Source organism: Anopheles darlingi, chromosome 3 (assembly GCF_943734745.1).
Source record: "Anopheles darlingi chromosome 3, idAnoDarlMG_H_01, whole genome shotgun sequence".
Classification (NCBI taxonomy): domain Eukaryota; kingdom Metazoa; phylum Arthropoda; class Insecta; order Diptera; family Culicidae; genus Anopheles; species Anopheles darlingi.
Window position 1 is genome coordinate 52,084,613 of NC_064875.1, and position 11,449 is coordinate 52,096,061.

General features: G+C 48.4%; 5 protein-coding genes across 6 annotated transcripts; 3 read left to right on the plus strand and 2 right to left on the minus strand.

Moving 5' to 3' along the window:
* The first annotated feature begins 23 nt into the window (after nt 1-23).
* LOC125957342 (uncharacterized) lies at nt 24-1,436 on the plus strand. 2 transcript variants are annotated; one of them, XM_049689988.1, is made up of 3 exons: nt 24-266; nt 337-796; nt 874-1,436. In XM_049689988.1, exons 2-3 carry the CDS (start codon nt 379-381, stop codon nt 1,362-1,364), a joined length of 909 nt encoding a protein of 302 aa, XP_049545945.1. In that variant the 5' UTR covers nt 24-266; nt 337-378; the 3' UTR covers nt 1,365-1,436. The 2 variants fall into 2 exon arrangements, with proteins under 2 accessions (XP_049545945.1, XP_049545944.1); XM_049689987.1 differs by having other exon boundaries at nt 24-796.
* A 33-nt stretch (nt 1,437-1,469) lies between these two features.
* LOC125957317 (probable tRNA (uracil-O(2)-)-methyltransferase) lies at nt 1,470-3,426 on the minus strand. Its single transcript, XM_049689943.1, has 2 exons — nt 3,051-3,426; nt 1,470-2,990 (listed from the first exon to the last, which is right to left on the minus strand). Exons 1-2 carry the CDS (start codon nt 3,424-3,426, stop codon nt 1,495-1,497), a joined length of 1,872 nt encoding a protein of 623 aa, XP_049545900.1. The 3' UTR covers nt 1,470-1,494.
* Nucleotides 3,427-3,546: 120 nt separating this feature from the next.
* On the plus strand, nt 3,547-5,160 carry LOC125957335 (protein SHQ1 homolog). The gene is made up of 4 exons (XM_049689978.1): nt 3,547-3,765; nt 3,838-4,015; nt 4,078-4,776; nt 4,847-5,160. The coding sequence occupies exons 1-4, from the start codon at nt 3,611-3,613 to the stop codon at nt 5,102-5,104; spliced, it is 1,290 nt and encodes a 429-aa protein (XP_049545935.1). The 5' UTR covers nt 3,547-3,610; the 3' UTR covers nt 5,105-5,160.
* A 201-nt stretch (nt 5,161-5,361) lies between these two features.
* Nucleotides 5,362-7,729, minus strand: LOC125957324 (UDP-glycosyltransferase UGT5-like). The gene is made up of 4 exons (XM_049689956.1): nt 7,489-7,729; nt 7,319-7,406; nt 7,063-7,248; nt 5,362-6,991 (listed from the first exon to the last, which is right to left on the minus strand). Exons 1-4 carry the CDS (start codon nt 7,663-7,665, stop codon nt 5,853-5,855), a joined length of 1,590 nt encoding a protein of 529 aa, XP_049545913.1. The 5' UTR covers nt 7,666-7,729; the 3' UTR covers nt 5,362-5,852.
* Nucleotides 7,730-8,658: 929 nt separating this feature from the next.
* On the plus strand, nt 8,659-11,091 carry LOC125957322 (UDP-glycosyltransferase UGT5-like). Its single transcript, XM_049689954.1, has one exon. It carries the CDS (start codon nt 8,883-8,885, stop codon nt 10,482-10,484), a length of 1,602 nt encoding a protein of 533 aa, XP_049545911.1. The 5' UTR covers nt 8,659-8,882; the 3' UTR covers nt 10,485-11,091.
* Nucleotides 11,092-11,449: the final 358 nt, after the last annotated feature.

Consider the following 11,449-nt stretch of genomic DNA (forward strand, 5'->3'; position numbering starts at 1 on the left):
ATCGCGCCCCCGTGATGTGCACTCAACTGTCAAATTCACATCTTTTTTCTAAAATCCGCGAGAAGAGCGCACCTCTCTATTTAAACACCTTGGTCATCGCGGCCGGCGGCGACGAATTCGAAACCCCAAAACGCCGTTCCTCGTGGTAATTTGCTTGTTCAGCAAGTTGGTTTTGATGATTCAATTGTTTTATAAACTAAAGAAAATCGGAATTGCAAGTGACGGAATGATTGAGGCACTGTTTTAAAACTCTTTCGATTGTGCTGGTAGTGTTGGTGACGAAAAACGCGGGAGAATTTGTTCATTACAAGTAACACTTGACAACCGGCTTTCCAGCGAAATTTCATCTTCGTCGCGGACCAGCCCGGAACTTCTGCAATGAATCCCATCGCATTATATTTTAATTCTCTGGGATGGCGCGGCAAATCGCTCCTCATCGTTGGTGGACTAGGGATTCTGTCGGAAGTAGGGTACGAGCTGTTTTTAGGTATCCGCAGCGCCATCAGGAACCGGAAAGCTAGACGTGAAATCGCCGAGGTGTACTTTATGAATCGTCGTACGCTGGCAATCGCATCGGCCAAGCCAGAAACCGTGCTCACGGAACACATTGAACGGTTGGTAAGCATGATCGATCGGGCCAAACACTCGATTAGTGTTGCGATTTACACGTTCACTACGGAACAATTGCGAGATGCTCTTATACGCGCATACCGGCGTGGAGTAATCGTGCGGGTGATAACCTGCAACAGCATGGTGTATAACGCAAGCACAAAGCTTCCGGAACTGTTGAATGAAGGTAAATCATCGTAGCAACGTAGCAGTTTACCTCGTACGTAGATCTCCTAACCGTTCTCCTTGCTCCATCATTTGCAGGCATTATTGTGCGGTACAAAAAAGAAACAACAAATTTAATGCACCACAAGTTCTGCGTACTGGACGGCGAGTGGCTGTGTGCCGAATGTCTCGTAAAGGAACACATCAAAGCTATAGGAAAACCGCTAAAAGAGATGGAATATTCTCTCTTTGATAAAGCGATTCAGTCGGATCTAGCCGGGCTTAGAAGGATGTTCGGGGTTTCCTGTGGCCGATGTGACGCAAGAAAGCGGGCTACAGCGAAGGATCACAATGAAAGTGGTGTAGATCCGCTTCCACCTGGGGGTCTGTTGATTGCTGGTTCCAGTAACTGGACGTTGGCCGGTTTGAGCACAAACTGGGAAAGCCAATTTTACATGTCCCATCCTGTTCTGGTGTCCGCATATTCTCTCGAGTTTCAAAGGCTTTGGTATGAGCTGGACGATGACCTTCAGTACAGCCAGGCTACGCTTGAAAATGGAATCAAGCATATTTACGCCGATAATCTTTGAATAAGTATTATTACAACAAAGCGGCTAACATAAGGCTGTGGAAACTGAATTAATAAAAAAAAACAACTAAAGCAGACCAATAATTTAGTAACTCTAATTCCAACAGCCGTTGGGGTTTATTTAGTTTCCTTTATTTTTCGTGATTGAATCGACATTCAAACTCTTCCAGGGGACACCCGTCTGGATGGTTTCTAAAGAACCAACACGTTTTCTGCTTCAAATTAACGGGTTTGTGGTTTTTCACCTTTTTTGTTCTCCTCGCTACAGTCGATTCTTTCGTTTCGGACGCTTTCCTAGGTATCCGCACTTGCACTGTCCCATTTTGTACCAAGAATATTTGATGATTATTCTTTAGCAACGTTTGCAGTCCTCCACATTCAGCTTTCAAGGCGGTCAGATACTGCTGAGGTATCATTTCCACTAGATCTCCCATTGATAATGTACCACCGGCATTCCAATTTTGCTGGACATGCTCGGGAAAAACGCGTTTTTTTGCGAGTAACGATTGAAAAACAATCGCAACTATCTTTTCTACGATCGATCGATCGACCTTGGTGCAGTTGCGCACCTTTTCCGTACTTTCTCGTGGTTTAAAATTTACCGACCATCCGTCCGCCTTGGAATTGCTTGACAACGTCGGCACGCTATGTTGCTTCGATCGCTCGTCAATAAACATTTGAATTTTACGATCGTAACTGGCGTACTCCTCCGGTGGATAGCTTCTGGAACTCCCGATGATGCAGGTGCGCTTGGTACTTGGAATTCGGAGACGATCCGTTTCCACTCGGAAGCCGCACACTTCCGCTACTTGTTTGGCGTACTGCAGGAAGTCTCCGTACTGGCTGAGGGCACAGTTTTGTCGCTGATATTTGCTTCCGTCGAACTCATACGCACAGCAGGGCAACAGGAAGAAGCGACAAGAGTGTGCACTGCGTGCGGCTATGACCGGAATCCAGGGTGACAACTCATCTGAATGATTCCCAATGATCCAGTCGATGTCGGGAAACAGGGATGCGTCAGATGGTATGAGTGCTTGAACCCGCAAATCCGTTGTACCGCCTGGGTACAGATCCCATAGCTTGCGTTTTCTTAGATCGACCCCGTATCCACGATGGCCTTCGCTTGCCAGTATGTACACGAGCAGTCCGTTCCCGCAGCCCAGATCCACAAACGATTGCATTGCACACTCGGCATTCGATCGACGTTCTTGCCGCCACAGCACTATCAGATATGTCGCTATAGCGATGTCCTCAAAAACGAACTTTTGCGGATCGGTACACTCGGGCCAGATCGAGACCATCGAGAGGCCGTACTTTTGTTTCAGCTCATGAAACACTTGATTGTACTCCTCCATATCGTCAATCATCGCTAGCGAGTGAATGGTAGCGTTCGTACCATCGGTCATTTCGCTTCTTGGGGAGCTTGCTTCGATCCATTTCATCATTCGGCAAAGGAGCACGTCTCGCAACCAGACGATCGATCGATCATCGGTAGTATCACCTGAGCGACATCGTATAGAGAGCTTCCCCTCGCTTTGGGCTTGCACTACAAAAGCAAAACTGGGAAACAGATTGTTCTCTAGTCCGCTCCTTTGTCGCTTCAGGTACAGCGTGTGGGACCTAAAATCTGGATAAAATACATGAAAGATCATTATCTTGAAGTCCTAGACTCTACACCAAATCTTACCAACCAAGCAGACCACATCCAGCGAATCCAAACTGTTTACATTCTTCGGGAGCAATCTATTCACGATGATCAATCCGTCGCCGCCACAACGAGCTAGACGGTCCACCGAAGGACTGTTCAGTTCCTCTACCGCCCTCGTCAGCTCATAGCCTCGTTCCGATAGATGCTCTTCGAGATCCCGTTCTTCGCAGAAACGTTCCACAAGGTCGTCGGTTTCATTTCGATATTTGTAGATCGACACGGACAACGTTTTCACGCCGAACAGTTTCTTATTTATCACGTGCGTTTTAAAGAGGTAGATGTCTACGGCTTGCCAAAAACAAGGCACAACTTTTCCGCTTAGCGAGCACGATTCGGCAATTATTCTATCGAACATCGTGCCTTTAAACTAGTGCAATATCAACAATTATTTCAATAAATCGACTAGTCATCCGCGCGACTCTTTAAAGACCATTTATCGGTCACATGCTAGTTGTCACAGGCATAAATATAAACAAACGCGAACGGCGCAAAGTGTGACCGGCAAGGAAATCGTCGAATAGCTGGATTTCTGCGACGAAATGGACGATAATCTAAAGTTTACCGTATCTTACGACTCCCAGCACGCGAAAATTGTTCTCGATCTGCCCGAACTCGATCTAGAGCATGAAAGTGATCTTGTGCTTGATGTGTTCCCGCACGAGTCCGTCTTCACAGCACCGCCGTATCATGCCAGGTAGGAAGTAAAGAACAGCGATTAAAGCACCGATAAATTGCTATAGTATTTTGCTACAAAACTATGTTGCAGAATTCCGCTGGAACGTGCCGGTAAATGTGGCAAAGTGCTGCCAGAGCATATAGATTACGAGAAAAGCAGCGTTACATTCCGAGTTCCGCTGGACATAGCAACCAGCAGTAAAGAGACTTCCTCGGATAGTACTTTTCCCTACGGTTTCGGCTTACTCTATAACGGTCCCCTTTCGATGGTATGTTTGAAGTAATTGAACACCACTTTCATATCGATATTAACAATCACAATTTACCTTAGGACACAAGCCAGGAGCTAAAAACTCTCTCCAACCCAAAACTGCATTCCTTACCGGATCGACTGGCCTCAATGGAGGCAGCAGAAAAGGCAGACTTTAGTGCCGACCACTACGGAATGGACTACATACAATTTATGATCGATAAGTTGGGTCTCAAGTTGAGCGATCTTTCGCCAGTTAAATCACTCACCGACGAACAACGCTATCGAGCGAATGCGATTATTGGCGAGAAACCGAAACAGAGAGAGCTGATTAAATCCATCTCGGAGCACCGTCCTGTGATGCTTGGTATGTTCGATATCCTGCTCGCTATCGCCTACGACCGTTTGACCAATAACAACGAACTGAACGAGGCGAATTCGCACATCAACATTCAAAGAATATCCGCTACGTTGTCATATTTCGTGGAATTCAGCAATGTAGAAGCATTGTTGCGATCGTTTTATCGACGATCTTGCACATATCCATTCTATCGAAACAAAGATCTCACTCAGCTCTGCGTGGATACACTGATCGAGCGAATACGTGCCGCAACCAATCGAAAAGACTGGCTAACTACGGAGTTGTTTCATGCATACGAAGCTTTTAAGACGACCGATTGTGCTATTCTGAACCACTACTACATCAAGGATTACATCCGATATGTCGAACTGGCGCTGGATGATGCGCTGTTACTGCGAATCGTGGAGGAACTTGAAGAGGTAAACTGTGACACAGCCAGAAATAGTTTTGAATGCTTCGCTCACTCTTCGTGTTCACTTTACTATGCAGACTCTACCGGAAGTACACCCGGAACCGCTCGGGTTCGGTGAGGAAAATGTGGTACAGAGGCTCCTGAAGGATGTCATTACTCAGGATTCCGATTCGTATGCAACGGATTCAGATGATTACGAGTCTCCCGTTAGCTTAAGCGATGCATCTGGCGCTGATGATGATGAAGACGACGATGACGATGGTACTTCCTCACAGAAGCAATTGTCGAATGAAAATGTTCTCGAGAAACTTATGAACCTTAAGCTGTCGAGCTAGAATTGAAAACAGGTAAATGAGGAAGTATAAAACATATTTTGGATAATGAATTCCAAATTCGTTCATGTTACAATATTATGGGCCAATTCTGTCAAGTCAATTCATAGAAATCATAGATCCGAACCAGAGCCGGAATACACAAATCACGCTCTGCATGACAAAGCATCTTTATACGAGCAAATCATTCTCTGCACCGAAATTGCTCTGTCACCCAACCCTGGTTCCAATATAGATACTGGGTCTTATCATCTTTTACACGCGAACAGAAAGAGAGATATCACGATTGGCATTGCAGTAGCCGATTGCATTGTTCGTATTCTTTATTGAAAACAGTTTATTACATACCAAAGCGCATTGCGATAAGACAACAGTTGAAAATACCAAAACCACAGCAACCACGTCTGATCACCGGGCGATGTTCGATTGTATGCTATGTCGCTCACGGTAACCTGTTGCGGCTCGGTTCAGCCAAAAACCTGCTTCCTCATCATGTGAAGGTCAAACTAGTTGAGAAGTTTTTTCTAAGCATTTCGCTCACGCTCTCTGGAGTTTCAATTGCTGGCACGAAGAAGAGCAGTAGAGGTCCGCCAGTGAAGTTTGAAATTGGGAGTAATTTCATTCACAGCATAAGACTTCGTCTTATCATTACGGCAGATGAAAGATTCACACGGAAGACCTATGATACACTCCAAAACAATCTCTCTATTTCAGAATCTAGACTTAAGTTCACTCGCTTACAGGCAAAAGTTTAGTTTCGTTTCTTCGAGCCACTAACTGTCCCCTTTCCACCACTGCTATGCTTGGTTCGTTTTCCGCAGAGCAGCTTGGAGAGCAGATAGATGAATAGCACCGGAACACCGATGATGGTAGCGAACACATCGATGCCGTGGTACTGCAAAAACCCAAGCTCCTGGCCTGCCGATTTCAAATGTACGGCACCCTTATGCCGGATCACATATTCCACCCAAAACACGGCCAAATCGAGCGGATTCTGCGGCTGATCGCGGTAACGAGCCGAGATGGATTGCGCGACGGTCCGGTAGCTGGAATCGCTTAGTATCTTCGCAATCGTGGTCGCTAGTCGCTCCTCGCTAATCTCCTTATACGGCAGCAGCAACCCGTAGCCAGTCCGTTCCGCCTTGCCCATGTTCAGGTACTGATCACCGAACACGGGAATACCAATGACAGGAACACCATGGTACATAGACTCGGTCGTACTGAGCAGACCACCGTGCGTGATGAAGAGCCGCACATTCGGATGGCCAAGAATATCATCCTGGGGCCACCACGCCTTTACGATCACATTGTCCGGCTTGTTTGGCAGCGTCTCGTCCTCCCACTTCCACAGGACCGTCTGCTTCAGGCTGGCGAACACGCGCAGTATCGCTTCACGTTTCTCGATCGGCAGCTGCCGGCTCTGGAGATTGGAACCGAGCGAAAAATAGATCACTCCGTGGGGTGCCCCATCCAGAATGGCCTTAATATCGTCGGGCAGTGGTTTCGGTTTGCGGTTCACGTGCATTCCGCCAACCTCGATCATGTTCGGAACGTACGGTCGCGGGTAGCTCAAACTGAAGTGGTTGTTCAGTAGCACCAGCGATACGGAATGCTTGCGCAGGTGCTCTAAGGGAGGCTTCGGTCCCGGGAATGCCTGCTCGTACATCGCGCTCTGAACGGGGAAGTCGAGTAACTGGCCGGCGATCATATCCGCGACCGTCATGAGCGCATTGCCGATCCGTTCGACGAACGACATACGATCGGTGAAGCGCAGGAAGGGATGGGGAATGTACGAGATCGGTGATGGTGTACCGACCATTTCATTGGTCCAACGGGATGCACCGAAGGTGGACAACGCTACGCACGGGGCTTTGAAGTGATGTGCAAACCCTGGAAATGAGCAACAAAATGATTTAGCAACTATACGATATGATCAACCAAGCTCCCATGCTCTGCTTTACCTAGATGAGCATCATTCAAGAACGCCTCCATGATGACGAGATCAAACTTTTCGTTCGAGCTAAGCAACCGGTGGACATTCGGGTGCTGCAGTGTCTGATTGGTGATCAAGTGACCGAACTCGTACGTCTTCGTAATACTCTCGATCACAGAGTGATCAGCCAAATCGAGCATGTTGGGCATGAAATCTGTAACCGAATGGCAGGGCACATTAATCGAGTGTCACCAAGATGCTAACCTTGCCGTAACCAAACGCACTCTTCATGATATCCTGTTCAATTGATACATCAATGTCTCGGTAATTGGGCAGCGGTTTCTTCTGCGGGAATGGATTGATAACAGTCACCTGTGAGGGTAGGACGTGAGAGGAATTCGTAAGTAATAGAAACCACACACACATACATTCGGATTTGCTTCCGAAAACTCACCTCGTGACCACGTCGTGCTAACTCCTTCATTAGAGAAGAGCCTACAATAAAATGGCTACGGGCAGAAGTTGGAAAGATTCCCAAAATTTTTGCGCCATCGATCGCCGGTGGAAGCCCGATCAGGCAGAGGGCAACCAACGCGATCGACACCGCCAGCGTGACTCTGAACTTGACCATCGCTATAGGTGTGCCCTTGTGCGTGTCTCCGGCTGGAATAGTCGCATGTTCCGAATTCCGCGCGCGATGGACCATCGACCATAACTCGTAACGTCGCTATCTCGCGTCTAGCCGCGTATAAAAGTGTGAAGCAAACAATGTTCCTGTGTATTTGTGTAGATGTGTATTGTTGGGGGGGGGGGGGGGGGAGAAGGCAGACGTTGGCGCGAGAGTCGATAATATTTGTTCAAAATGTTAAGCCTCCCTCTCGCGCTCCCCTCGAACGGCTGAGGTTTGTGTGTGGTTGGTGATGAGAGAATTTTGGGTACGATCGAAGATCGTACCATTTCTGCAAACTCATGTTGGCATAGGCGGCACAATGTGTATCTACTACAACGACTACTACCCTACTCTTTCTTATCTAGACACTGTGCCTCACGTGGCGGAGGCGTGAAATCATGCTCGTTGACGTTGACCCTATCCTTTTTGGTATGCGCTCCATCGCAGAGCTAATTATCGTACAATCAGAAATACAAAGATAAGGTAACAGTAACTTATGCAGCCCTACATGGCAACGGGGTCCTATCATCGTTGATTAGATTTTGCTTTGGTCGAAAAAGTGGCTTTTGTAGCGTTTCACGAGTGTCTGCATTTGTAAGGCTTCCAAGGTGGAGCAATATTAATAAACCATTCCAAGCATTAAGCAATATTAATAAACCATTTATCTAAACAGTATTACTAATCCGAATCAAATCCGACAATGGCTAAAACAGTTGTGGCTCTTGTTCCGTATCTGTGAATGTCTCGCAAGCGGATCCATACGAACACGTGGTCAGCAGCAAGGCGCTTTATTAAAATGGCCATTCAGCTAGCCCTCCTCTCGTCGGGTGTCGTACCGCAAAACACTTGCTTTGAAAGTAACCTCGCTGCCGCTTGCCGGCTATAAGAAGGTCACAGTTGCGGGACGAGGCACTGCTTACACAGCTCTGTTTGTACTCGGTTCGTCAAGTGCACCGTTGCTCGGTGGCACGCGTTACCTTATATTTGTCATCGTTTGGTCTCTAAACAAATATAGACATCGTCGGTCGGTAGTAGGGCCGGTACCCCCTCACCCCATAGCGTCACGGTCACACGAAGCTTATCACGAACCGCGACAAGCGATAACGATTGTGGCCTACTGACGATCACAGCTCACCGCCAGCCTGCCAGCCAGTCTGTCAGTCAGTCAGTCGTGAAAGATGCGTTCGGTGAGTCTAGTGTTCCTGCTGGCGCTGCTGGTAGCCAGCGGGTGGGGGGCTTCCCAACCGCCAGCGGGTGGTGTAAAAAAAATTTTGGGAATTTTGCCCTCGTGTGGCCGATCGCATTACATTATTGGGGCTGGCCTAATGGGCGCGCTTATCGATGCGGGCCATAACGTGACAATTGTGAGCCCGTACGCCATGAAGGGAGCTCCCGCGGATCGACACCGGGACATTCTGCTACCGGAGCTGTCCGAAGCTCACGGTGTCGAGGGTCCCGACCTGTTCCAGTACAAAAGTGCCCCGAACCTATTCGTGCTGTACCTGGTGTACTCCGAGATCGGACCGGGAGTGTCAGAGATTATCCTGAACCATCCGAAGATGGTGGAATTGATGAGTTCCGGTGAGCGGTTCGATGCCGTCATCGTCGAATCGTTCGCCAGTGAGGTGCTGTACGGGTTGGCGGAACACTTTGGCGGCGAGCTGATGGTGTTTTCCCCGTTCGGTGCATCCATGTGGACGAACGAGCTCGTCGGTACACCATACCCGTATTCCTACATCCCGCACACCTTCCTCAGCTACACGAACGAGATGAGCTTCTGGCAGCGTTTCGTGAATGCGCTCGTGGCCCACGCTGACAAGCTATACTACCGGATGGTGTATCTGCCCCAACAGGAAGCGCTGTACCGGCGCCACTTCCCCAATGCCAAACGGACCTTCACCGAGACGCTGCAGAGTGTGCGGTTGGCGTTCGTGAACCAACACTTCTCGCTGAGCTATCCGCACCCGTACGCCCCGAACCACATCGAGATCGGGGGCATACAGATCGAGGAAGCGAAACCGCTGCCAAATGAGCTCGAGGAGTATATTCAATCGGCAAAGCATGGCGTGATCTACTTCTCGATGGGTTCGATGTTGAAGGGCCGCAATTTCCCGGAATCGAAGCGGGATGCGTTTGTGAACGCGTTCCGGCAACTGCCGGAGCGTGTGATCTGGAAGTACGAGAACGAGAGTCTGCCGAACCGGCCGGCGAACGTCCTGATACGGTCGTGGATGCCACAGAACGACATACTGGCCCATCCGAAGGTGAAGCTGTTCATCACGCACGGTGGTCTGCTCGGTTCGACGGAGGCACTTCACCACGGGAAACCGATGGTCGGCGTACCGATCTACGGTGATCAGGAGCTTAATTTGGCCCGGGCCGAACGGGCCGGCTATGGGCTGAAGCTGGACTACGAGTCACTGAGTGAGGAAACGATCCTCGCTGCCATCCGGAAGGTCCTCTCGGACGAATCGTACACGCGAGCGGCCAAAACCATCTCGACACGCTATCGCGATCAGCCACTCGGTCCCGCCAAAACGGCCGTCTACTGGGTGGAGTACGTGTTGCGGCATCGTGGTGCACCGCATCTACAGTCACCATCGACGAAGCTCTCCTTCATCGAGTACAATCTGTTGGATGTGTACGCCTTGATGGCGCTGATTGTCCTATCGTCGCTAGTTGGGTTCGTTTTGGTCGTCAAGGCCATTGTACGGCGGATCTTCCCCGGGGCAGCCAAATCAAAGGGCCGGGGAGCGAGCAAGCAGAAGAAGAGGAATTGAAAACGGTCCACACACGTACTTGCGGTGCGGTGGTTTCGGTGTCTAATCTGTGCGATTTAGACGCGAGTTGGGACAAGAGTTTAGTAATCGGCCGGTCAGTCCGTGAGTGGACGCTCGTCACTTCGTTGATAAGAGAAACCGATTATACCTCGCACACCCTTTCCTTTTGCAGCTCGTTAAGTGATAAATGGGTTCGTTTGATGGATTGCAAAGGATCGTTCGCGACCTTCGACCATTAGCACGCGTTAGTGGGATGTGAGGGACAACATTTCGCACATCAAGCACGGTCAGCGGCTGGCGGCTAGTGGTATACGCGACGCGAATGATCAAATATTTAAACTTCGACTAGTACCGGCTGTTGTGCTAATAGGAAGGCGGTGCAGCTAAAGATAACTACAGGAGCTAGCTGGTCTAGGATGGACAACGAGCCAATAAAACCAAATGAGAGTGTCGACGATCGTGCAGCGTAATTTGTTACCTCGAAAAGTATAGCAACATTTAGGTTACTTTCAAAATTGTGCCAAAACTCTCTGCTAGAAAGTTACTACTTAGAATAATTATCCCAATAAAATATGTTTCGTTTTGTTGAACCAAATAGCAGTGTGATTGATTTTTATTAAGACGCGGCAATGGTTACTATCTGGTCGACAGACTTCGTACTGTCTTTGAACGGTCATGGGTTTATCGTGGACAGGAACGAAAAATTTCAGTAGATGCATTTTTACCAAATTTTACCAAGGCCCCCGATCTGATCGACCGACGTTTGAGCAAATTTGTAGGGTTTCTTTTGATCTACCATGTGACTATGCAAATCATCGTTAGCTGAATATCGGTAAAATTGATCAAGTGTGTCGTATTGTAATGCCGTGTGATATAAAAACCATACCACCATTTGAACCACTTAATGAGCGTTGTGCAAGCCGAAACCAAAGTATTTTATTAAAATTTTTGGAAAACATAATTCA

Bases quoted from the DNA above. Each gene is read 5' to 3' on its own strand.
- LOC125957342 (XM_049689987.1), top strand. From the start codon at position 379: ATGAATCCCATCGCATTATATTTTAATTCTCTGGGATGGCGCGGCAAA. The intron at 797-873 runs GTAAATCATCGT...CATCATTTGCAG, and splicing joins TCCGGAACTGTTGAATGAAG to GCATTATTGTGCGGTACAAA.
- LOC125957317 (XM_049689943.1), bottom strand. From the start codon at position 3,426: ATGTTCGATAGAATAATTGCCGAATCGTGCTCGCTAAGCGGAAAAGTT. The intron at 2,991-3,050 runs GTAAGATTTGGT...TATTTTATCCAG, and splicing joins GGATGTGGTCTGCTTGGTTG to ATTTTAGGTCCCACACGCTG.
- LOC125957335 (XM_049689978.1), top strand. From the start codon at position 3,611: ATGGACGATAATCTAAAGTTTACCGTATCTTACGACTCCCAGCACGCG. The intron at 3,766-3,837 runs GTAGGAAGTAAA...ACTATGTTGCAG, and splicing joins GCACCGCCGTATCATGCCAG to AATTCCGCTGGAACGTGCCG. The intron at 4,016-4,077 runs GTATGTTTGAAG...AATTTACCTTAG, and splicing joins ATAACGGTCCCCTTTCGATG to GACACAAGCCAGGAGCTAAA.
- LOC125957324 (XM_049689956.1), bottom strand. From the start codon at position 7,665: ATGGTCAAGTTCAGAGTCACGCTGGCGGTGTCGATCGCGTTGGTTGCC. The intron at 7,249-7,318 runs GTGCGTTTGGTT...ATTCGGTTACAG, and splicing joins TGAACAGGATATCATGAAGA to ATTTCATGCCCAACATGCTC. The intron at 6,992-7,062 runs GTAAAGCAGAGC...GCTCATTTCCAG, and splicing joins CTTGAATGATGCTCATCTAG to GGTTTGCACATCACTTCAAA.
- LOC125957322 (XM_049689954.1), top strand. From the start codon at position 8,883: ATGCGTTCGGTGAGTCTAGTGTTCCTGCTGGCGCTGCTGGTAGCCAGC.